Here is a 24,543-nt window from a genome sequence, read left to right as displayed (position 1 = left end):
AATATTTTACTTTCTTACCACCAGAAGATGCCATATAATATTTTTATATAAAGGTTATTTTTCCTTTTCCTTCTTGTTGCTGCTTAAACTGCTACTGTTGCATCTTGCTAGTTCTTTTAGTAGCATTTTTTTACATATCTTCTATAGCTAAGCTTTCCTTTCATTTTCTCTTCTCTTTCTGCTTTTAAATTGAACACAGAGAGAAAAGTGTCCTTCAGTATCAGTATGAAGCCTTTTATTTCTGAAGTAACAAGGTCTCCGGCTGGCTATAGGAGTCATGTTTTTTTTTAAAAAAAATCAAAAATTTTGCAGTCCTTCATGAATAGAGCAGTCAAGAAATGCACATCTTCTTTCCTTGAATCAAGGAATTGTACCAGCAGCTGCTGATGATTTTTTTAAAAAGACAGACTATATTGCACATTGCACTGTTATGCTCCAAAAGAGAATTTTCATCCCTCCAAGGACCCAGGTTTGTGCAGTCTCAAGAACTACTTCAGGAATAAAATTTTCTATGTTCCAGTTCCTTTATAAACATGGTCACCAGTTGCTTACTACTTCCGCTCTGCTAGCATTTAGTTCTGTAAATCTGAAATAAAGACTGTTGTAGATTGTGGAAATTGTTGTAAATACAGGTAGGAAAAATACCTCCACAAGCATCTTGTCACTTCAGTCTTATTGGTGTGCATGACAAACAAAACTGCTGATTATTTTGATGTATATGGCAAGAAGAATAGGTACCTCAAAACATAATTGAATATTTAATATACCCTCAGATTAATTAATCTTTTCCATATAGTTTGTGTCACAAAAATATACTCATTTTGAGGGGACAAAAAGATGCTAAAAACTATTTCTGAAGTTTTGTTGGATGAAATTGATTTTGTTTTCAACAGGAACCAACCAAAATAAATTGTCTCATTTTACATATTTAATGTATATTTTTAATTTGATATTTTGAGATAAATAATGGCTTAGAAAATGTTTATAGGGAAAATCCATCATAAACATTTTTCAAGCTGTTTTAATGACTATCATTTTTGTTTCTTATGCATTAAGAGTGATTAAAATAGTTGATACTTTAATATTTATATGCGAACAATACAGGAAATTAGATTTGGTTAATCTTTGCAGAGGTACAAGGGTTTCTGGTTTCTATTAAATTTTCAAAGTTTATTTTCTTACAAACCACTAAATTATTAATATTTCCATATGTATCATATTTAACCTTAAATGATTTATTTAATCTTAATATATGTGTATCTTTAATCTCATTATTTGTATCTCAGCCAAATTAGTCACAAGTAGAGTTGCAATATCTTGGTTGAATCAGATCCATTGCCTACTCATTGTATATTTTTTAAAAAATTGATAAATTATATTCACCAGGATTTTGCTGACAATCAATGTTATTTCTATTAGATAAAAATAAATTCTGCCCTTTTCTGTGCCAAATGAAAAGCAACTTACAGAGCCATAGGGATTAGCTAAGCAGAAGTAGACATCCTGGTTTGGGAGCAATACAATGTATACTCTTGAAACAGCCTTGCCTGGGTAGATTTATTCCTGATCAATGTAACAAATTAAGCCATAATCAATTTCTAATTAGGATTTAACAGAAAAAAAATAAAAGATTGGGTTCACACAACCCACAATGATATAGATTCTGTCTTGTACACATCCAGCAGTAGGGTATAAGTGCATTGATAGTGCATTACACTGCATACCTGAACAACTGGAGTAATTCAATAAAATGGGTTAGTATGTTGCACAATTGCAACCATAAAATTTATGGTGTATGATAGGCTGTCCCCGATTTTAATGTGGGGGGAAAAAACGTACCTTAGATATATGAAAATTTCACAACCAACTGTACCCTAAGGCAGCATCTTATCATCCAAGTCAGATAATATCTATAAGTACACAAGTTTTCTTGTTTTAGTGTTAAATGTGAATCCAGTATGATTGTATGGAGAGAAAAATATATATAAATATCTCTATATAAGATCTTTAATGAGAAAAAATAGAATCACTGAAATTGATCTTACAAGTATAAAGTATTGGGTATACTGAACAATCTGAAAATTAATAAAATAATTGTAGAAGGATGAACATAGTAGCCAGAGTAGAATGAACTTGTGACCACCTTCATTTCTCAGAAAATGAAATATGAAAATGAAAATATAGGGCAGGAAATCTTTCATACAATTCATATAATTTCAGCCTATTGGAAAAAAGTAATTTGAATAAATAAATCTTAGTTTATGCTTCCCAGATAGCATTGTATATTTAGGTAAGAATGACATTACATTAATGTGGATAGATTGAGATGACCAAGAGCCAAATCACATGATTATTTGCAGTGGCTGTTTTACACTGTGCATAGCAATGAGAGATACTTTCATTTTTACTTATTGATGAAACGTCTATCCAGAGATCCTCAAATTGACTGTCATTATTACTGTTTATTACATATTTGATTTATACTCAGCCTGCTCAAAAAAGTTAAGACAGCTAACATTTTTTTAAAAAAATACAAAAGAAATTCATATTAAAGCTAAAATTAAATTAACAATCAAAAATTTAGTGGAAGCGATGTATCTAATAAGCATTTGACAATTTTCAAAACTAGTTCCATGAAAATACCAAAGCAGTTGTACTAAATCAGGTTAAATCTAGGTTGGATGAATAAAAAGCTATGTGTCACTGAAAAGATTTAAATTCAAGCCTCTTTATAAAAAACACACTAATGAAGGTGTGCTTCAGTTGTGCTATTCCATCTTAGGTGACAACTATTGTTACTTACAGATATGGAAATATGGGAATGTGAAAACTCAACATTGGGCAAATTTGTGGTTCTAATCTTGTACATCTGAATATTTATCAAATAAACTACTGTTTTGTATGCATTACCTTCAAAATGTTTGCAGTTTTGGGAAACAATCACCTGCTTTTCAAGCACTTATTTCTGATTGTACCTATTTTTCTTGATTTTTCAGTTTTGTATGTGATTCATACAGCTTTGTACTTGGATTTAGGTACAAATTTTTTCTACATAGAGTTTTAAGTAGTACAAGTGACGCTTCTGGTATAATGAAGATGACCAAGAGCATAATATTATTCATGTGAGGCTTGCCTAGGAAAAATTAATAATAGATTATGCCTTTTTTAATGATCCAATTTTGGCAGTAGATTTGGTTTAGTATTACAAAGTTATATATGTATATTTAGGCATGATTCACAGCTAAAACAAACTATCATCTTGTTTTAATGAAGCCTAACACTGATAGTTCTGGACAGGGAGTTTGAGATTTGTAAACTATGTGTAAGTTGTCTCCATAGTTCTCTTTAAAAAATGTATTTTGTGAAAAGACAGATGATTTTCTGCTGGTAACTTAAGAGAAATGAACTTTGATACAGGTATTCTTCAGGAAAACCAAAGCCTTGTTTGTTTATAGCCTTTCTTTCCAGAGTACATTTGAATATAACTGGCTGTCCTTATCTCTCTAGATTTCACAAATTTTTAATCTAAAGAAATTAAAATGTATACCATAGTTCTTTGTCCCAATTTTCATTAATATAGTTCATAAAAATATTTTTTAAAAACATAACTCTGTAACAGTGTCAATTTATGTGTCACTTTAAAATCCATCACCTTTAGGACTAAATGCAAGGGCTTTTTCTATACACAACAGTATTCAGCAGCTACAAAATAAAATTTGCAAATTTGCTGTAATACAATGAAAATATTCCCACTCCATTGCTGCTGATTGCTAAAGCTACGTTCTTTCCAGAATGCATTATTTCTTAAAATTCTTGTATTTTGAGAGATGGCACAGCTCCAACATGGGGCCAATATAAGTTCTCTGTAAACTATTGTATTGTGTATAATTCAAACATTGTTCAGAATGGAACTGCCTTAAAAGGAAAAACAGCATGTCGCTGTGACACAAACTAAACACTGTTATACCGAAACTGTTATTTAAAGTTGTAACTTCCTTTTCTTATACCTATTAAGGAGTTTTGTAATGTTTGCCATTGTACACTACTTATGTTATTAAAATTTGAAACAAAATAACTGTCAACTTTCTCTTATTTTTGAAATAACCTTGTTTGGCCCTTCAGAAGAACAGTCACCTTGCATACTTTGCACTTTATTGAGTTTTCCTAGACTTTATATTGGAAAAAGACCTAACTTTTGGTACATTTTGGTACCTTTAAGGACCACCCTTGATACTTTTGGAGGGATTAGAGCCACAATGAGTGATGACACAAAGTAGGTGGAGCAACACTGCACATGATCAGAGCTGGGGTCACTTTTCTCTTGGGAAAGAGGGCTGGGTTAAGTTTATTGTATTTGTATAGCTATGACACATAATGATTCTGAATGGCACACAATAAAATAAAATACATAAAAACTAAAATTTAAATTTTAAAAAATTTAAAAGGAAACAAGTCAAAAATGCAGCATAGTGCACTAACAGCGCATTTTACTAATTTTATAAATCATGAATGAATGAATGAGTCATAAATATCAGCACTAAATGTACTAAAAAGAGTAGAGATTTACTCCCATGATTTTCCAATGACTTCTACCCTAGAAACCTTTCCGAATGCAGGATTTCATTATGCGTGTTAAAGAAGTTCCAAGTTCCAGCCCAGTTACTCTATTGGGTTACAGCTATTTGTGGTGGTGTTGTTAGTTGCAAAGTCATGTCCGACCCATCGCAACCCCATGGACGTTCCTCCAGGCCTTCCTGTCCTTTACCATCTTCTGGAATCCAAGCTATTTGTGGCTTTCATCAAAATGCACAATTATTGGTTCATGTCCTGTGGACTTCAGAAATTTTAGGAAGTCGTCTGGGTGCAGGCCCATAGTTGCTGCATTGGTCATTGGATGAAAATAAAGCCTCTCATGACCTCCTTCCAGAAACCCAGCATCCAAAACAAAGTTCACATTTCCCTGATCACAGAAAAGAGCTAAGGGGGTTGCACATCCTTGGCCAACTTTCAGCTTCTCCAACATGGTTGCTTCATCAGCAAAGCGCAGGTTCCCACTTCCAACACCCAGTTTCTTAGCCAAATCATTTAAATTGATTTGTCGATCGTGCAGAACTGTCACCAGCCAAAAGCCTTTTTTCCTCTTATCTTTAAGGAAAAGGTTTTTGCTGTGAGCTCCATTTAAATGTTGTACATAAGGCATCATTTCTTCAACTGTGAATACCTAGAAGAGAGAATTGAAAAAGTGTGGCTCTTCTTTCAATATAGCCGCTACAGGTTTTTAAAACTGCATTTAAACTGCACTTTGCAGCAGTTTCAGGCCAGTGAAATGAACAAGAATCTTGCACATTTCAATTTGGTACTACCTGAGATATCCACATAAATTCTAATCATGTAATCCAAAATAAGCAAATATATTCTTGAACCCATCTTTTCAGTCCCAAAAATTATGTTGCTGAAATTTGGCAGCAAACCAATGAACCTTTCCAACAGGATAATCAGATTGGCTTACAAGACCTAAATTGTTTCGTTTTTTTTAAAAAAGTTTAAATCCTTTCACCTGCTCAGGTTAATATCCCACAGCTTTCACAGTTTAACATTACATAGATGGAATGCAGCCAAAGGAAATTAGGAAGCCTCTGAACATATCCAAAATAATATTTTTCTTAGCACTTTAAAATTAGCCCATTTATTGTTTTAATCATTATAACATTAACAAATATTTATACTGAAAAACATCAGGCAAGAATATATTTGACTTATTTGGACAATCAGCTGACATGGCTCAAATCCCTCAGTGAGGTTGCTCTAGGACAGGGGCAGGCAACCTCGGCTCTTTTATGACTCATGGACTTCAACTCCCAGAATCCCTGAGTCAGCATAGCTGACTCAGGAATTCTGGGAGTTGAAGTCCATGAGTCATAAAAGAGCCGAGGTTGCCTACCCCTGCTCTAGGACAACATGATCAGTGACACAGATATGGCAGCATGTTAACATGTTATGCAGGTCTTCTATTCCTGGGCTTTAAACCCCGAATGTTTTCTGTTATCACTTCGCTGCCATCTAGCAGATAGCTCTCTGCCTAGTGGTGAGCAGATACAACTAACAAGCTTGCCACTTTTATTATTTATTTCAAGAGAAGTAAGTTCCATTAACTCAGGCGGACTTGCTTCACGTTCATCGACTCGATAGTAAATTAATCTCCATTTTTGGAAAAAGGAAGTGATCGAAAAGGATTGATCAGCCACGTCCCAGACGCAGCTGCCTTTCCCCGCACACCGGCTTCTCTATTGTCATCTTTGAAGTGGAGCTGGAGCAGTTTGTTCACGGTCTCCTTTTTGAAGCCTCCCGTGTCTTCCCTCGTCTCCATTTCACATTGCATCCCTGGTTAGATTCGGCGCTAAAACCGTCAGAACGGCGCATGGCATGTTGGGAAATGTAGTTCCTAGAGTCCCACCCTCAACCGTTTACTTATTGGCCGTTGCCGGCCCCCGCTCCCCAGAACGCTTCATTTCGCGGCTTCACTCACTGCCGGATGTTCCGCAATGAGTGCTTGGATGCCCAGGCCCTGCAGATGAGCCTCCAGCGCTTCTCGAAGCCCCCTCACTGGAGGCGGCGGTAGTGACGGCAGCGGCTCGGCCATTGCAGCCACTCTCCACCGTGCTTGGCGCAAGCCTTTCGGTAAGACTGAGCAGGAGGCGGGGACGCCTTTCTCGACCAATGGCGGCTTCCTTCTTTTCCTAGCGCGGCCACCAGCGACAGAAAAACAGGAAGCGGAAGGCACGTCAAGACTTGATTCCGCTTTTACAGCTCTGCCCGTTTTGCCTGCTTAGCCAATCTTGCCTGTTTTTAAAAAGCGGAGCCCATGGAAAGCTGCTACTAGGAGATTCCAGGGATATAAATTAGACACAGTAGTAGAAAAACATGCTGGAAACAGGTATTCCATCTTTTGCCAAGATCAGTATGTGAATTGTTTCTATGACGTTACTAGCAATTTGACCCGGATTGGAGTGTGAACATCTGTATTCTGGGAATAGGTTTGTATTGTGGGCAGCAATGGTATTTATTCAACAATAAATCCCCAATGACTTTACTGGAATTCCGCAGGCTCCCTGGAAGCATGCAGGGATTGAAACACTGGGATAGTTTTATCTTGTTCTTTAGCTGTCCAATAAATAAATTGGCCTTCCCTGATTAGTGTCCTTGTCATCTGTTAGTTTCCAATTTTTATGATTTCCCAGATAACCCTACCTTTGTTCACGCTGGCATGGCATTTCAGAGTTCTGACCATATAATTACTCATCTGGTCTTTAAAGGAATAGATTTCTTTTAACACCTTTCAAGGTGAACTGATTGGGGAATGCTGATTTAAAATATGGTGTTCACATGCTGCATTAAAAGCTATAGCTGGTTTTAACCATGAGTACTGAACAATGCTTATGCCCAAGCTAGCCCATGACAGTCTGGTTTAGAGTGGGCCTCTCAAGCTGCTTGCAGACCACATAGAGCAGGGGTCCCCAACCCCTGGTCTGTGGATCGGTACCGGCCCGCAGCATGCCGGCAACCGGTCTGCACAAACAAGCAAAGCCCCATCCATGGGATGCAGGCAGCACACAAAATCACACATTCTCTAGTCGGTGGAAAAACCTTTCTCCACAGAACTGGTCCCTGGTACCCAAAAGATTGGGGACCTCTGACATAGAGCACTCCAAATACTTTTCTGCCTCTGCAACATTTTAGGCACTGCAGACATTACCCAGTACCTTCCTAAATATATATTTCAAAAAATATTATATATCCAGTAATAAAATGAAATACCGGTGTTTCACTTAATGTAAAAATAGCAACTAAGTAGCCAAAGTAAAATGTTTTCAGTAATGCTTCACTATGAAGTTTATTTAACACATTTGTAGTAATGCCGCTTGGGGGGGGGGCAAAGCCCTAATAAGCAGGCATATACATAGAATGGCTATTGCTAAGCACATTGGTTTGTGCTTAAATTGTAAGCCGCCCTGAGTCTTCGGAGAAGGGCGGGATATAAATGGGATTAAAATAAAAAAATAAAATAAAAAATAATGGTATAATCAGATTCTTCATTTCTGACTCACAAGTAACTTTTGTGTCAATGTTTTAAAAAAAGCTTCAGTTTTGGGGCCCTTAAGTTAGCAAACGTATCCCCATAAGTATTATAACTTTGAGTGTCCTTATTCAGAGTTGTATATCAATTCAGTCAATGATTTGCAAGGGAATTTTTATTCAACTGATGCCTCCTATTCTTTGTTTCTTCAAAGTAAAATACCATTGGTAATCTTTGCTTGGCTTGATGAGAACTGTACTCCAACATGTAAGGAAGACAGTACTGAGTGCCACATCTCTCCTTTCAAAATGACTTTTTCAATTAACTTTAATTATTACCTGAATAGGTACCGTATGTACCATCCCAATGGTACATACCAGACCACCCTTTTGATAATTACATTTTTAACCAAGTGAGTTGTCAAAACACAGACAATCAGTTTAATTTCTGATTTTATGCATATGGTCTACCACACATTAAAAATGTGAAAATAAAACTGTTTTATTTTATAATAAAAACTTATTCTAAATGGGTAGTTTCATTTTAAAACAGAATAAATTACTCAAACTCCACATGTCATTTGGAATTTCCTTTGCTGCTTCTTTGTACTACAATATTTCAGTATAAGTATACATCTGAATAATATTTAAAACTGCATCTGTCTTGCATTCAGGCTTCAGATATAAATATTTATGATGCAATCTTAGGACTATCTACTCTAAACTACATTGATTTTAATACTTTCCAGGTATGTATTATTAGGAGGTAAGCCTTTTTTCATTATTCAGTTGCCAAAGTAGCACAATTCCAGATTTTTAATTATGATATACTTTAAAAATCAATTATTCTATTTTAGTAGATTGAATTACCGTTTGAAAGTATACTTGGAAACTATGTGCAGAAATGAGTAGAGTGTCTTTTTAAAAATAACAAATTGTGGAAAGTTAATCACCATCAAGTTTGACAGCATTGTTTATTAATATTATAAATCAGGAGCAACACTTTAATATATATTTATTTCTTATATTGTGAATAATTTCCAGTGGGTTCAATGAGACTTCCTTCTAGACAAGTATAAATAGGGTTGTGGTCTGAATTACTTTTATTATATACCAGCCAAAAAACTAAATAAAGAAGTGATTTCAATCATCCAAAAAAATTCTGAAGCTCAAATACAAGATGTTTTTATTAGGAAGCTCACAGAATCCAGTGAGATTCATTTCTGAATAAACATGGGATTGCATTTTAGTCTTAAATGGATATGTTTCAATGCTTGATTTTTATTTTGTTTGCCATTATAAAACACAATAGGTTCATTTGTGTAAGTATTGGTATAATGAATTCATGATTTTATACAGCTACCATTCTTTAAATGGAATTTGCATAAGAAAACTATCTTTTTAGACCCTCTTAGAATGCTGTTATTTTGTGTGTGTGTGCAGCAGAAACAGTTTAAGAGCAACAAAATGTTCTAATCTTGGACATTTAATGGTAAACATAATAAATTAGCATTCATTTTGAAGAAACATAGATATTAAGCTGAATTGCCTTAATTGTGCATTCACCCTTATTTGGCACTGACTATATGGGTTATAAAATGAACTGCATTTGAACTGGATAATGATAACAGCTTCTTTATAGTGTATTTATTAAATCAATAATTTATTTTAATTATTTTAAACTTATAGTAAGTGAAACACCCACTACTTTGGCTACTTTTGTCATTCAGTGGGCCGTACACATACTGTCATAGGATTAATACTATCTTATGCAGGTAATCCTCGACTTATAACAGTTCATTTAGTGACCTTTAAAGTTACAATGACACTGAAAAAAGTGACTTATGATTGGTTTTCACACAGCTGTTGCAGCATCCCTATAGTTGCATGATCAAAATTCAGACACTTGGCAACTGAGTCATATTTATGATGGTTGCAGTGTCCCGGAATCATGTGATTCCCTTTTGTGACCTTCTGACAAGCAAAGTTAATGGGTAAGCAGATTCACTTAAGAACTGTTCTATTAACTTAACAGCTGTAGTGATTCACTTAACAACTGTGGCAAGAAAGGTCATAAAATGGGGCAAAACCTTACAAATGTCTCACTTAGCAACAAAACTTTTGGGCTCAATTGTGGTCATAAGTCAAGGACTATCTGTACTTTTATATTGGCAGGTCTTAGAGCCAAACATTTTACTGTGATGCATTGCATTTGTTTTTACAATTTTATACATAATGTCCTATAATCTCTTGTGAGTGATGACCCTAGATACTGTATTTTTTAAAAAATGAAGTAAATTGAATTCTGTGCTGTATCTTCAGAAATAATCTTATGGTATCAGACATTTCATACCATTAGATTTTTTTTCTCAAATACTCTTTTTTTCAGCTAATACTTTCACTATCATTGCAGGTCTTTTATTCCCATTCGCTCCACTGCAGATTTGAGTCAGTTTCAAATGCTACATTTTATGGACATTGTCATCTATTCATAAATTTCATTATGACTGAAATTTGCTAACATTGCCCAATTACCAAAATAATAATCCATATAATAGTAAAGCAAACAGATCTGAAATATTTCCTTATTTATTGGAAGCATATCTCATTGACTAAACTGGGGGTTATCTCTGTTTAGATATAAATAGGATGGGAATATTTAACTTTGTATTACAGTGAAAAATCATTTTGAATAAATACACACAATTGCATCAACAATTTAGAGGGGAAAAAGTCCCACTTATCTCAGTTGGAACTGTTTCTAATCAAACATTGGATAGATTTAAATAAAGAAATGGTGACAAGCATACGCTTGTCTCTTTTTGATGGCAAGTAATATCCAGATTTTCCACACTTAAACTTATATAAGCTGGATCTATAAAAAATGTATCAGCTTCAAGTGTATGCATTCTGTGTTTCATCCAAACAACCATTCAGGCCCTTTACCTGGATGCTCCATTTCATTCAAGTGCCTCCCCCCCTGCTTTATTTCCTATTTTGATAAACATTCCCCTGCTGCTAATCTGACTACTGCTTCATCGCAAGATAATGGGGTTCAAAAGAGAATGGAGAAGAAGGTCTCTTCTCTGTCCTATTTCTCTTCAGTGGCAGGAGAAGTTAGATGAGCAAAAGGTATATATCAGCAGACAACCACTTCCCTTTCTTCTCCCCACCCTGCTTCATCTCTCATCAATGGCAAGAGAACGAGGGTTCAAACGTGGCAGAGTATAGCTCTTTTGGTACCCGCTCTCTTACCCTGAATCTCATGGGTCAGGTAACTGACCTTCTGTCAACTAGAACTTCTATCAGATGCTGGAATGAATGATAATCTTCACCTCATTCTGCCCCCCCTCCCCCCATGCCTTATGCAGACAGAGCCCTATTCTGCTTCCTTGGCAAGGCAGAATAGAGTTTGGAAATGCAATCAACACTTCTTTGTGTCACTATACTTTCCTGCCAACTCTCGCACTGGATAACAAACAGACTTCAGTGCTGCCATGAGAAGACCCCAGGATACCCCTATTATTATCATCATGTGTGTTATTCCCCATCAATTCACTTAAGGGTGTGATTATGGACTGTACACACTGGTCCACTGTGTCAAAAGGAGGACTTGACTGTCCCCAGTCCTTTTCCAGCACTGGAACCAATACTTTATAATATCCAAGCAAATATACGATTTTTGGCAAATGTTTTAAGTCGTTTCTCCTTGTGGCAGATCAGTCTAACAGTCTAAGTTCTAAAAATAATAAGTGCCTTGTTAGGCCAAATTTCAAATAAAACTATATATAAAAGACATCAGTGAATGCAATTTATGACTTTAAAAGATGCAACTCTTCGCCCTCCAAACAGCAAACTCACCCACTCTAATATTGTGCAAGAAATACTAGTCTGTAAATATGTAAACACAGTAATATTAATTTGCTGGGTAAAGAAATAATGAAGTTGCTTTAAACTGAAGAACTCACAGGTCCCTAAATGTACATGTTGTCATCGGGAATCAGCCTCGAAACAAATGGGCTTTTTCACTATCCCACTTAAGCCTACATTCAGAAGTTTCTTCAGGCAATCTTATGAAGAGTTTTTCATTTGCAAAAAGGTCACTTTAAATTACGTGAATGGCGTGCCAGTTTTTACCTTTACCTGACCTGACCTTGTGGCTTTGGAAATTAATACTGAGCGTGTGTGAAAACTCTGCATGCTCAATTGCCTGGGCTGGGCAGGTTTGGTATTTTTTGTTTCCTTCATCTCCCCTTTTTCGCACTGCTTCTACATTTTTTATTCTTGCTGAACAGATTCTTCCAGAAAAGCAGGTAGCCAAGGAGGTCACGGAAGAATAGCGGGACGATAAAAGTCAGTAGTGGATATTAGCACTATGCTTGTGAACCTTGTTGGAAGGGGGAGGCGCGTCACATGGCTGGAAGCAGAGGAATGGCTAGTTGACGGGCGTGCGCCATCTTCCAGCTGCCCGGTAGTAAAACGCTTAGAGAAGAAGAAGGTAATAGGTGAGATGTTTGAAAAAAAAAAAGACCACAGTAAAGGCCCGGCGTTGTCTGTTCCTCCTTCTCCTCCTCCTCCTCCTCCTCCTCCTCCTCCTCCTCCTCCTCCTCCTCCTCCTCCTCCTCTTCTTCCTCCTGCCGTATCCGTTATCGGACGTTGGCGATCATGTTGGTGATCCTATTTTTATCAACAGCTGCACAGAAAAGTGCTGCTGAGTTTTGTCCAAACCAGTCCCTTAGATTTTGAAGCCATGATCTTCTTCTTCTGCCTGGACCTCGTTTGCCTTCAATCTTTCCCTAGAGGATTAAATGGAGTATGCCGTATTTTTCTGGGTGTTTCACATGTCTGAAATATTCTAACTTTAGTTTTTTAATTCTTTTGATGATTTCCCTTGGCTTTCCCAGGCGGCTTATCACCTCCTCATGTCTGATCTTGCCAACCCAGTTTATACGTAACAGCCGCCTGTAAATCCACATTTCAAATGCTTCTAGTCTGTTCTTTCAGCCTCTGGATATATGAAGAGTGGCTTCTTTCAGAGCTGCGCCTGCGCTTCCTCTCTTTCTCTAATATTGCTTGCTTCCCTTCTGCAGAAGGTTAGCTTTGTTCCTCTTTTTTCCAAAAGAGAAAAAAATACTAGTAATTTTGGCATAAGGGGCCAGCTCTCCTAAGCTGATGCTCCTGGGTGGCATCTTTTTAGGGGATGCGTTTTACGAACCACAGCAGTTAATAGGCATATCCCTTCTTTGTTAAAGTGCTGGATTCCAGATCTGACCGTTTACTATTTTATTTAGACCCACACTAGATAGAGGCTGCAAAAATTCTGATTGCCACAAAATGGCAGCAACAGGATACAGATATGAATACTTTGCTATCAGCTACTGGTAGTCTTAATTTTATGATTAGCATGAACAAAATTGGTTATGGCGTCTGTATTTTTGAATACTGGCTTAACATAAAAAGTTTTATAGGGTAATACCATCATTCTCTCTTCCAAATCATTGGGGAAGGAAGTTACAGCAGCTCCATCCTCCTTTGCTTCAGGGGTGCCTCTTTTTTAGACTGTCCACGTGAAAGATGTTTCATTCAAGCTCTATTTTTTTCTTGGTTATAGAGAGAAACATGAACTGGATGCCACCACTAGAGAATCTGGCCCATTTATATAGTGCTTGCAGGCAGCTGCATTCCCTAGCTTACCGAAAACAGTGGAAGTCTGTCCTGTCCTCTGCCTACCCCATGTGCCCCATTCAGCTGCACCCGCTGCTCTGGCATCCAGATACCACCTCACAATTCAGGCTTTTCACCACCAAGGAGGTAATTAATAGTTACTTTATTCTTGCCCTGAAGGATTTTTGTGTGCCGCTAGCTAAGAAATAAAAGACAATGTTGTTTATAGAGGGATGCAGGCAGTAGAGGTAAATATAAATATTGTAAACTTTCCAAACAATTGCATGCATGCTTTTTGCCCAGTTGGCCTTGAAAAAGAAGAGCAACCTGTCCAAAATGCATCAGTGTGGAACAACCAATTGATTCCATTATTTACTTTTTATAAATGTTTTGAATTGTAATGAAGAGGAAGAATTCTGAGTTCACTTGATGCTGCGCCCTTTTCAAACATTTGTGTTCTATTCAGTGAATGTGATTGTGGGGAGATCTTTGCATATTACTGTATGTGTCAACTGGGAGAATATGTGGGCTTCCCTAGACGTTTTAATCGGGAATCATTTTTCCAAGCTTCAGTCAGCTTTGCTAATAAATTAACAATTGGAGAAAAAGAAGAATTAGCACAGCTTCATTGTCACAAACCAAGACAAGCAACCTTAGTATTTAGGGGAGACAAAATGTTGAAATGTAGTTGACAAAGCACACCAAATATGCTTACAGAGCTTTTCCCTCAGGAGTAGGGGATTTTCTTGTTTATTTTTAAACTTTAAATGCTTTTATATGCCTATTTAGAACTTAACATTATGAATTTCATTTGTTCCATACACCAGAATGACAGGAAATTATGCCATTTTTTGTAGTCATATTTAGAGTGAATTTCAGGGGCCAGAAAATTGATAAGAATCCAGATTTGTGAAGATCGTGAGATTCATGAGAATCCAGCCCTTTTGTTTAAGGCTAAGTGTATTGTGGAAACTCAGAAAATGAGTTAACCCAGTGACTAAATATATTGTTCTTAATGTCTGTTATAGAGAGAGAAATTGGGCAAAGTGAAACTGAAACCTGTACAGATGAAAGCAAAGAAACAAGAGATTGAGATAAGGCGCCAAATGACTGTGGAGGAACTTGCAAAAGTTATGAATAAGGATATAGGTGAGCCGGTTCCTTCAAACAATGCATGGAAATTACAAAAGGAACAATCCTGATCTTCTTTTCAACTGATTGATATCCTTGTGTTGCAACTTCATTTTTGAATCCTTCACATACAGTTTAAAAGGCAGGGACATATACTACACAAAAAGACCATAGAACACTGGCAGTCCACAATTTTAGAAAAATCTCTGATTTCTTCCTTCGTCCAGATCGTAGTGTCTGATTTTTGTGTACCGGCGCAGATCCCGGCGGGCACCATGGTTCTCCATGGTGCTCCGGGAGATGAAGCGTCGGAGCCGGAGCCTAGAGAGCTGTTGGAGGTCCAGCCGGTCTGAGTCTGATCGATTGCAACTAAGAACCTTCACGAGGTCTTATCGCAGCGATGGAGGCAGCGAAGTCTAACTATTTCGCTGCCCTCATCGCGTCCGCAGATAATTGCCCGGCCGCCCTGTTTGGGGTGACTCGCTCCCTCCTCAATCAGGAGGTGAGGGAGGAGCCCCTGCAGGGTCGTGCCGAGGAATTTAGCCAATATCTGGCGGATAAAATCGCTCAAATTCGGGCCAGCTTGGACTCTGACTGGGCAGAGTTTGATGATGGGGAATTGAGCGGTCTTGGGAATATTACTTGGGAAGAATTCGATCCTGTGACTCCAGAAGAAGTGGACAGGATCATAGGGAAGCTGAGTTCCACCACTTGTTTACTGGACCCGTGCCCCTCCTGGCTGGTTTATGCGGCTCGGGAGGGGACACGAACCTGGCTCCAGGCAGTAATAACTGCTTCTTTGAGAGGGGGTAGCTTCCCCGCCGCCTTGAAGGAGGCGGTGGTGAGGCCCCTCCTCAAGAAGCCTACTCTGGACCCGGCCATTTTGAATAACTACCGTCCGGTCTCCAACCTTCGCTTTTTAGCGAAGGTTGTTGAGAGTGTGGTGGCTCATCAGCTTCCTCTGTTCCTGGAGGAAGCGGATTATCTGGACCCCTACCAATCAGGCTTTAGGCCTGGGTACAGCACGGAGACGGCATTGGTCACACTGGTGAATGATCTCTGGCGGGCTCGGGACAGGGGTTGCTCCTCTGTTCTAGTCCTATTAGACCTCTCAGCGGCTTTTGATACCATCGACCATGGTATCTTACTGCGGCGCCTCAGGGGGTTGGGAGTGGGTGGCACTGTCTTACAGTGGTTCTCCTACCTTCTGGGTCATTCGCAGTTGGTGTTGACGGGAGGGCAGAGGTCGGCCTCGAGGCCTCTCGTTTGCGGAGTCCCTCAGAGGTCAGTCCTCTCGCCTCTCCTGTTCAACATCTATATGAAGCCGTTGGGTGAGATCATTCGTGGTTTTGGGGTGGGGTATCATCAGTATGCTGATGATACCCAGCTTTTTATTTCCACCCCAGATCAACTCAGTGATGCCCTCTCCGTGATGTCCCGTTGCCTGGAGGCAGTGAGGGTCTGGATGGGGAGGAACAGGCTTCGTCTAAATCCCAACAAGACCGAGTGGCTGTGCGTACCGGCATCTCGGGTTGTCCATTCTATTCCATCTTTATCTATAGGGGGTGAGGTGTTACCCCCCGTAGATAGGGCTCGCAACTTGGGCGTCCTCCTTGATTCAAAGCTCAATTTTGAAGATCATATAGGAGCTGTGACCAGGGGGGCTTTTGCCCAGGTTCGCCTGGTGCGCCAGTTGCGGCCCTATTTGGACCGGGATGCCCTGCGCACAGTCACTCATGCGCTCGTGACCTCTCGGATAGACTACTGCAACGCTCTCTACATGAGGCTGCCCTTGGGTACCACTCGGAGGCTCCAGCTGGTGCAGAATGCGGCGGCGCAAGTTGTGATGGGGGTCTCCCGATACTCCCATGTAACACCTCTGCTCCGTGAGCTGCATTGGCTTCCAGTTGTCTTCCGGGTGAGATTCAAGGTGCTGGGTCCGGGTTATTTACGGGAGCACCTTTTGCCGGCGTTAACCTCCCATTGTCCTGTGCGTTCCCACAGAGAGGGCCTCCTCAGGGTGCCGTCGGTCAGGGAATGTCGACTGGCGGCCCCCAGGGGGAGAGCATTCTCTGTGGGCGCGCCTGCCCTCTGGAATCAGCTTCCGGTTGAGCTCCGGATGGCTCCCGACCTTCACTCGTTTCGCCACAACCTGAAGACCTGGCTATTTGAACTTGCCGGCCTGGACTGAGGGATTGGGGTTTTAATTTTAAAAATTTTTAATTTTAAACTGTGTATTGTTTAGGGCTTTGATTTAATTCTGTTTTAATTTTTATACCTTATGTGTTATTTATAGTGTTTTAATTGCCCTGTACACCACCCCGAGTCCCTTCGGAGAGGGGCGGTATATAAATCCAATAAATGAAATGAAAATGAAATGAAATGACTATTGCCTGAGAAATGGATCTGGCCTAGTACACTATCTGAGACTGTGCTCATGCACAGAATTTTGTATATAATTTATTCTAGTTCTTCAATTGACTCCCTTTAGTCTTTTTTCATTGCATAAATTTTAAATATATAATGATAATGATAACAGCATTGAAATCTGACAAAGGATCAAAGTATTTGAGGACCGCACATCCTGGTTAGACACTGGAAATTGCATGACAAACATTTTTTTCCAATTAGTGCTGCTATATCATAGACCTCTTTCTTGGTTGGATCATTCCTCAATGAATGTTATGTTTTTATACTCAGATCATGTGTATGAAACTCTGCTGAACACAGACGTAGATTTAGATTCACTAGAACCAGATTCAGTCTTGGAAGTAAACTGGATCAAAGACATCATTAAAAAATCTGGCATGCAGTACAAATGGGCTGAACTGAAAAAAGAAAAAGAAAAAGAAAATAAAGATGTGGTTAGAAGGTAACACCTGTGCTTAAGTGATTTTTTTATTACTGGGTTTAAGCATAACGTGTATAATATATGTGACCCACTGTATGTCAAGTGCAGAAAATGATGGGACCATGAAGACTGAGTTTTGTTGCCATCAATCAATGCCTAAACCGAAGTCCAGTTTTATTTAGACATACTCCTGTGCAAGCTATGATCTGTAATGCAATTAAACCCTTTAAAGACAGTTTTCTGCCCCCAAGAACTAAAATGCTTTGTAGCTCCAGATTCCAGACAGTATAACTCAACAAAATGGTTTTAAATATTTATTGTCCAGGAACTCTAAGCAGAGACTTAATTTACAGTAGATTCGTCTGGTCATAATCATATCTGTCCATTTTCGTAGGTAAAAAGGGGTAATTCCCCATCTCAGCTATGCGTAGTTACAGCTGCTAATTGATGCGTGCATGATGCTTAATTAGACAAAGGCTTTTACAACCTGGCACGTAACCAGGATGTTTGCAATAAACTTTGAAGCTCCTCCCACTGGCTAGACAAGCTATAGGACTTACTAACAACTAAACTACATTTCCCAGAAGCCATCTCTTAAGGAAACAGCATTTACCCTGCAAATACTACATGTTCTTTCATATAATTTGCTAAGAATACAGTATTAACCCTGTAAATGCTAAATACTCTTAACACAGTTCTTAATTCCTAAGTTAGCTATAATAATGGACCAGCTGAATATATACTGGTCCAGCACAGGCAGCATTCTATTCCACATAGCCTATCACTAGGAAGTATGCGCAGGGTACTGTTTCTCTGAAAGCCACAATTTTAATTTTCAAATAAAAGTAAATCATGAAAGTATTGATGGGAACATTTAATTAGTAACAAATAATATTTCTAATGCATATTTATTTGAGTTATACTACTCATGTTCACTGTGAAAGTATATTCAGTATTTAATTATCTTGCATGAGACTTGCATCCTTTTAGCTATGTCATCAACTCCATCACCTCATCCCATCCATTCCTATTTCATTTGTTTGTTTTGCAATTTCACCCCCAATGTATTTCTTTTACATTGATCACTCACTTTTGTATTCAATCCACTTCAATTCCATATCCATTTTTTTACTCCATTCCCACTGCATTTAACTTTTTATATATCTCCAACATACCTAATTCTTGTTTCTATATAACAGCAAAGCAAACACACTTATATGAAGCCATTTAAACTTCTTTAGGAAGCATTCTTTCCCCTCAGACCATAATACTACTACCTTTCTGCTATCTTAAAATTTCTCTATCCATATCCCCATCTTCCGTATCAAACTAGATAAATGCATCTACTTATTCCTCCTTTTTGCCATTTACATATAACTTGCATTGTTCACTCAGTTTTCCTTGTTAACTAGGTTTTTGATGCATTCATGTTACAGATCCATATTTATAGCAAGGTAAAGGTAAAGGTTCCCCCGCACATGCGTGCTAGTCGTTTCCGACTCTAGGGGCCAGTGCTCAACTCTGTTTCAAAGCCGAAGAGCTAGCGCTTGTCCGAGGACATCTCCATGGTCATGTGGCCAGCATGACTGGACACCAAAGGTGCACGGAACGCTGTTACCTTCCCACCGGAGTGGTCCCTATTTTTCTACTTGCATTTTTACGTGCTTTCGAACTGCTAGGTTGGCAGAAGCTGGGACGAGTAACAGGCGCTCACTCTGCTACGTGGCACTCGGGATTCAACCCGCCAAATTGCCGACCTTCTGATCGACAAGCTCAGTGTCCTAACCCACTGAGCCACCGCGTCCCTTCATCCATATTTATACCATCTGTCTAATATCTGAACACATATTTAATATCAGCACAGCCATTCCATATATATTTATCCATAAACACATGAAATTACCATAGGACATCACACATTTTGCTCAATGTTGAATTTTTTAAGTATTCCATTTATTTTCAAATGTGTTACTCCTTTATATATTGTTCTTACTTTATTTGGTAACCAAACTTCCATCTCATATTTGCGTAAAGCTGATTTACTTTGTCAGAATGTTTCTCTAAATAAACAAATGTGCCTAAACATATTTTCTCACTCATATATTTTTAGTGGCCTGCCAAAAATCATAAATGTACACATAAATTGCATAACATCTGAATATTGTTCATATCACCTTTTACATATTTCAGTCGTATTTTGCCAAACATTTTCCCAAGCAGTTATAACAAACTAATTGTCCCTGTATTTTGCATGCACTTTTTCTGCCTTTCTATTTGTATGCAAAATGAAGCTATTTCTGTTTAGAGAGAAGGAAAATAGGAACCCAAAGTACTTCAATGACATCTTCAGTTCATATGAATAGAAAATAGTAGCCCACAAGAATTTTTCTGACTTCAACTAATATTAAACATTTTATTGCATGATAAAAATAATAATAATAATAATAATAATAATAATAATAATAATAATAATAATAATAATAATAATAATAATAAGAAGAAGAAGAAGAAGAAGAAGAAGAAGTAGTAGTAGTTGGAAGGGACCTTGGAGGTCATCTAGTCCAACCCCCTGCTAAGGCAGGAAACCGTATACCATTTCAGACAAATGGCTGTCCAGTCTCTTCTTAAAAACCTCCAGTGTTGGAGCATTCACCACTTCTGGAGGCAGGTTGTTCCACTGGTTAGTTGTTCTAACTGTCAGGAAGTTTCTCCTTAGTTCTAGGTTGCTTCTCTCCTTGACTAGTTTCCATCCGTTGCTTCTTGTCCTGCTTTCAGGTGCTTTGGAGAATAGCTTAACTCCCTCTTCTTTGTGGCGGCCCCTGAGATATTGGAACACTGCTATCATGTCACCCCTCACCCTTCTCTTCATTAAAATACACATACCCAATTCCAGCAACCGTTCCCTATATGTTTGAGCCTCCAGTCCCCCAATCATCTTTGTTGCTCTTCTCTGTACTCTTTCTAGAATCTCGACATCTTTTTTACATCGTGGTGACCAAAACTGGATGCAGTATTCCAGGTGTGGCCTTACCAAGGCATTGTAAAGTGGTATTAGTACCTCACGTGATCTTGATTCTATCCCTCTGTTAATGCAGCCTAGCACTGTGTTGGCTTTTTTGGCAGCTGCAGCACACTGCTGGCTCATATTTAAGTGATTGTCCACTAGGACTCCGAGATCTCTCTCACAGTTACTACTATCGAGCAAGGTACCACCTATACTATACCTGTGCATTTGATTTTTCCAGCCTAAATGTAGAACCTTACTTTTTTCACCATTGAATTTCATTTTGTTAGATAGTGCCCAGTGTTCGAGTCTGTCCAGATCCTCCTGTATCTTAAGCCTATCTTCTGGAGTATTGGCTATTCCTGCCAGCTTGGTGTCATCTGCAAATTTGATGAGTTGCCCATCTATCCCCTCATCCAAATCATTGATGAAGATGTTGAAGAGCACTGGGCCCAGAACAGAGCCCTGGGGCACCCCACTACACACTTCCTTCCATGTAGATGCAGTTCCATTGAGGATCACATGCTGAGTACGGCCGGTCAGCCAGCTACGAATCAATCTGGTGGTGATGCTATCTAACCCACATTTTTCTATCTTATCAAGTAGTAGGTTGTGATCTACTTTATCAAATGCCTTACTGAAGTCCAAGTAAATTATATCTACAGCATTCCTCTGGTCCACTAGTTTTGTCACTTGGTCAAAGAATGCAATAAGATTTGTCTGGCATGATCTGTTTTTGACAAACCCATGTTGACTTTTAGTGATAACTTTGTTCGCATCAAGGTGTTCGCTGATTTGTTGTTTGATTATCTTTTCCAGAATCTTCCCAGGTATTGAGGTCAGGCTGATAGGTCTGTAGTTTCCTGGATCTATTTTTTTCCCTTTTTTGAAGATGGGAACTACATCAGCTCTCTTCCAGTCCTCTGGTAGTTCCCCAGTGCTCCAGGATCTTTGAAAAATATAGTTCAGTGGTTCTGAGATCACATCTGCCAATTCCTTGAGAACCTTGGGGTGTAATCCATCTGGTCCTGGTGATTTGAACTCGTCTAGGCTGGACAGGTGCTCACTTACCATTTTCTTGCCTATCTTAACTTGCGTTTCTATTCTGTTTTTTATGGCACTGTTTTTGGTAGGTTGGACTGTTTTTTCCCTTTGTGTTGATATGAAATAAAAGAATTCATATAACCTTTTCAGTATTTTACATAATATATTACAGACATGTCAAACACAAGGCCCGGGGGCCGGATCCGGCCCACGAAGTGGTTTCATGTGGCCCGCGAAGCCATCCTGCAAACAGTGAGGGAACGGCCCCCACTGCCTTGGCCCTGGCCCAGAGACCCTCCTTCTGCCAGAGACCCTCAGATCTGTCCCACTCCTGCCCAGGCCCCCATAGGCACCCTTGATGCGAACGATGTAGAGCTGGCCATGCCCACCCAGTAGGCCATACGCACTCTAGTCACGCCCACCCAGTAGGCCACACCCACCCGGGCCCTTGAGGGCAACTGCAATGCTGATGCGGCCCTCAATGAAATTGAGTTTGACACCCCTGATATATTATATAAAATATATATATATCACTTAATATATTTTACAGTAATCTTTAAAGCAGATATAGAGAGGATAGTATGTATGTATGAATCAATTTATTTATATCCCACCTTATTATTTTTACAAATAACTCAAGATGGCAGACATATCCATCACACCTTCCTCCTCCTATTTTCTGCACAAAAACAACCCTGTGAGGTGTGTTGAGCTAAGAGAGAGTAACTGGCGTAAAATCATCTTGCTGGTTTTCACACCTAAAGAGGGACTAGAATTGAGTCTCCCAGTTTCTAGTTTGATACTTTAACTCCTAGACCAAAGTGGCACTGTTCCCCTACCTCCTGATAAATGCTGAAAGAAGATGAACTATGAAAGAAAATCAGTTTATTTTTACGAAGTTTGAACTGATGATTTTATAAAACATGCTAATTTATTTAGGTGTTAAGAACTGATGATCCTGTAGAAACTACTATAACTTGCTGTCAGCAACAAAACAAGTTGCTTATTGGAGAAGTGGTAAAACACCTTTCCTTGCAAAAGGTCTTTTATGTCACAGATTTCCCAGAATTCCTGGAGAACCACTTCCAGTGGTGACACTGCAGAGAGTTATGGTTCAATGGTTTAATTTTCTCGTGTACAACTTCTAAATTCTATTCCTGAGTTTAAATAGAACTCATTACAACACAGTTAACAGTTTTATATTAATAAATTGCAACCTCATGAGGGTTTCTCAGTATCCTGAAGGTGCAGCTCAGACCTCTGGTGACAAAAAGGCAGCATTCTCTGACCATTTTTCATGGATAGTGTAGTTGGGGGTGAGAGTTTGCTTCCCAAAATTTATCCAGAGGTTATCCATTAAAGTACCCTTTTCAAACACTCCCAAAATACCCAAAATTTTCAGTTTTCCTTGTTGGCAATACGACATATTGTTCACTGAAAGGTTAGGACGCCAAACCTTCACAGGTTCCCTATTTATAATTTAGCTATGAAAAACATGTTTCCTTCTTGACTTCCGGTTTGCCGACGCAGCCGCCATGGACACTTGGAAGATGAGCTCCGTCTTCCTCGTCCAGTTTCGCATCACTGGGGGACCCTGAAAAGGGTCTAAAGTCACCCTGTAGGGGCGACCAGCAAGGAGGGACCCTCGCTGGATTGCCAGCGAAACTCTCCAAACTGGCAGACGAAAGACAGGCCATAGAAATATGGCTCGTCACTAGACTGCAGACAGCCGAAGTCACACTTACCACCAGGCAATTTTAAAGCAGCGCGGAAGAGACTGGGTGAGATTTACCTCTCTTTTTTTTATTGAAAAGTTTTAAAATACATTTTCTCTTTAACAATCCCCCCTCCCCCTCCCCTACCTATCCCTCCCTACCCCTCCGCCCTCTCCCCCCCCCCCCGACTTCCCAGAGCTAAGTACCAGGTATAAAAACAGAAAACAATCATAAACATCCATATGCTAACAATAGATTTACCTCTCTTAAATCCTAATTATTTTTTGTACCTGCATAAGCTGCTAAAGTACTTTCCCCCTGTGGAGAGGGAAGGGAGAGTTTAGCCCTCCCTCCAGAAACAGCGGCGACTGACTACCCAGGGGAGTTTAAAACGTTGAAAAAGTTAACTGGATCCCAATCGGAATTTTATTTCCTAAAATTTGTGGACTAAAAGATTCTTTATTTTTTACTCTCTACTTTTTATTTTTACTGAAGACCTGGTTTTTCCCTTATAAAATAGAAGCAAAACTAAAAAGATTAAAATAACTTTGAGATTCAAAGGAAATCTTTAATTGGCAGGAGCAACATCTTGTGACTAAACTTGATACTTCAATTTGTTATTGTTTAAAAGAGACTTGGCTGAGCCCAGAAAAGAGATAAGACACATGTAACCTTGAAACAGCTGGGAGAAGCTCAGCTGTGCGCCTTACGCAGTGGGGGGGACATTTCTTTTTGAATTTCCTGATTGTAAAGCTTATAGCTTAACACATTATCATGGAAGAAGATCAGGAACAGACTTTTTCTATGGATGAGGACTAGGAACAAATTCTTTTTATGTTGAAAGCAATTCTTCAAACCCTCTTTACAGCTGGTGATGAAATAAGAGGCTATAGAAAAAAAACAAGAAGGCAGCCCAGACTTGCAAACTCTAACTACAACCAAAGAATCACCTATACAGAATACAATAGAAAAAGTGGAACAATTAAATATCATGACAAAAGATTTAACTGCTCAACAAACACAGATAATGGAAAATCCAGAAAAGAAACTGACAATATGGA

General features: G+C 38.8%; 2 protein-coding genes across 5 annotated transcripts in view; one reads left to right on the top strand and one right to left on the bottom strand.

Moving 5' to 3' along the window:
- Positions 1 to 4,416: 4,416 nt before the first annotated feature.
- On the bottom strand, positions 4,417 to 6,725 carry LOC308661300 (prolyl-tRNA synthetase associated domain-containing protein 1-like). Its single transcript, XM_081316217.1, has 2 exons — positions 6,527 to 6,725; positions 4,417 to 5,221 (listed from the first exon to the last, which is right to left on the bottom strand). Exons 1-2 carry the CDS (start codon positions 6,638 to 6,640, stop codon positions 4,784 to 4,786), a joined length of 552 nt encoding a protein of 183 aa, XP_081172343.1. The 5' UTR covers positions 6,641 to 6,725; the 3' UTR covers positions 4,417 to 4,783.
- Positions 6,721 to 24,543, top strand: part of MTIF2 (mitochondrial translational initiation factor 2) — a 31,012-nt gene continuing 13,189 nt past the window's right edge. Inside the window, exons 1-5 of one of the 4 annotated variants that reach the window (XM_081316185.1) lie at positions 6,721 to 6,934; positions 8,748 to 8,822; positions 13,685 to 13,884; positions 14,766 to 14,886; positions 17,569 to 17,740. In XM_081316185.1, coding sequence (XP_081172311.1) covers positions 13,693 to 13,884; positions 14,766 to 14,886; positions 17,569 to 17,740 — 485 coding nt within the window. In that variant the 5' untranslated portion in view covers positions 6,721 to 6,934; positions 8,748 to 8,822; positions 13,685 to 13,692. Of the gene's footprint in view, positions 6,935 to 8,747; positions 8,840 to 13,454; positions 13,885 to 14,765; positions 14,887 to 17,568; positions 17,741 to 24,543 lie in introns of those variants that run through there. The other 3 variants (XM_081316186.1, XM_081316187.1, XM_081316184.1) reach the window with 3 other exon arrangements.

Source organism: Vipera berus (assembly GCF_964194415.1).
Source record: "Vipera berus genome assembly, chromosome: 1".
Classification (NCBI taxonomy): Eukaryota; Metazoa; Chordata; class Lepidosauria; order Squamata; family Viperidae; genus Vipera; species Vipera berus.
Note: the sequence above shows the minus strand (reverse complement) of the source record. Positions and strands in the feature narration are given on the sequence as shown.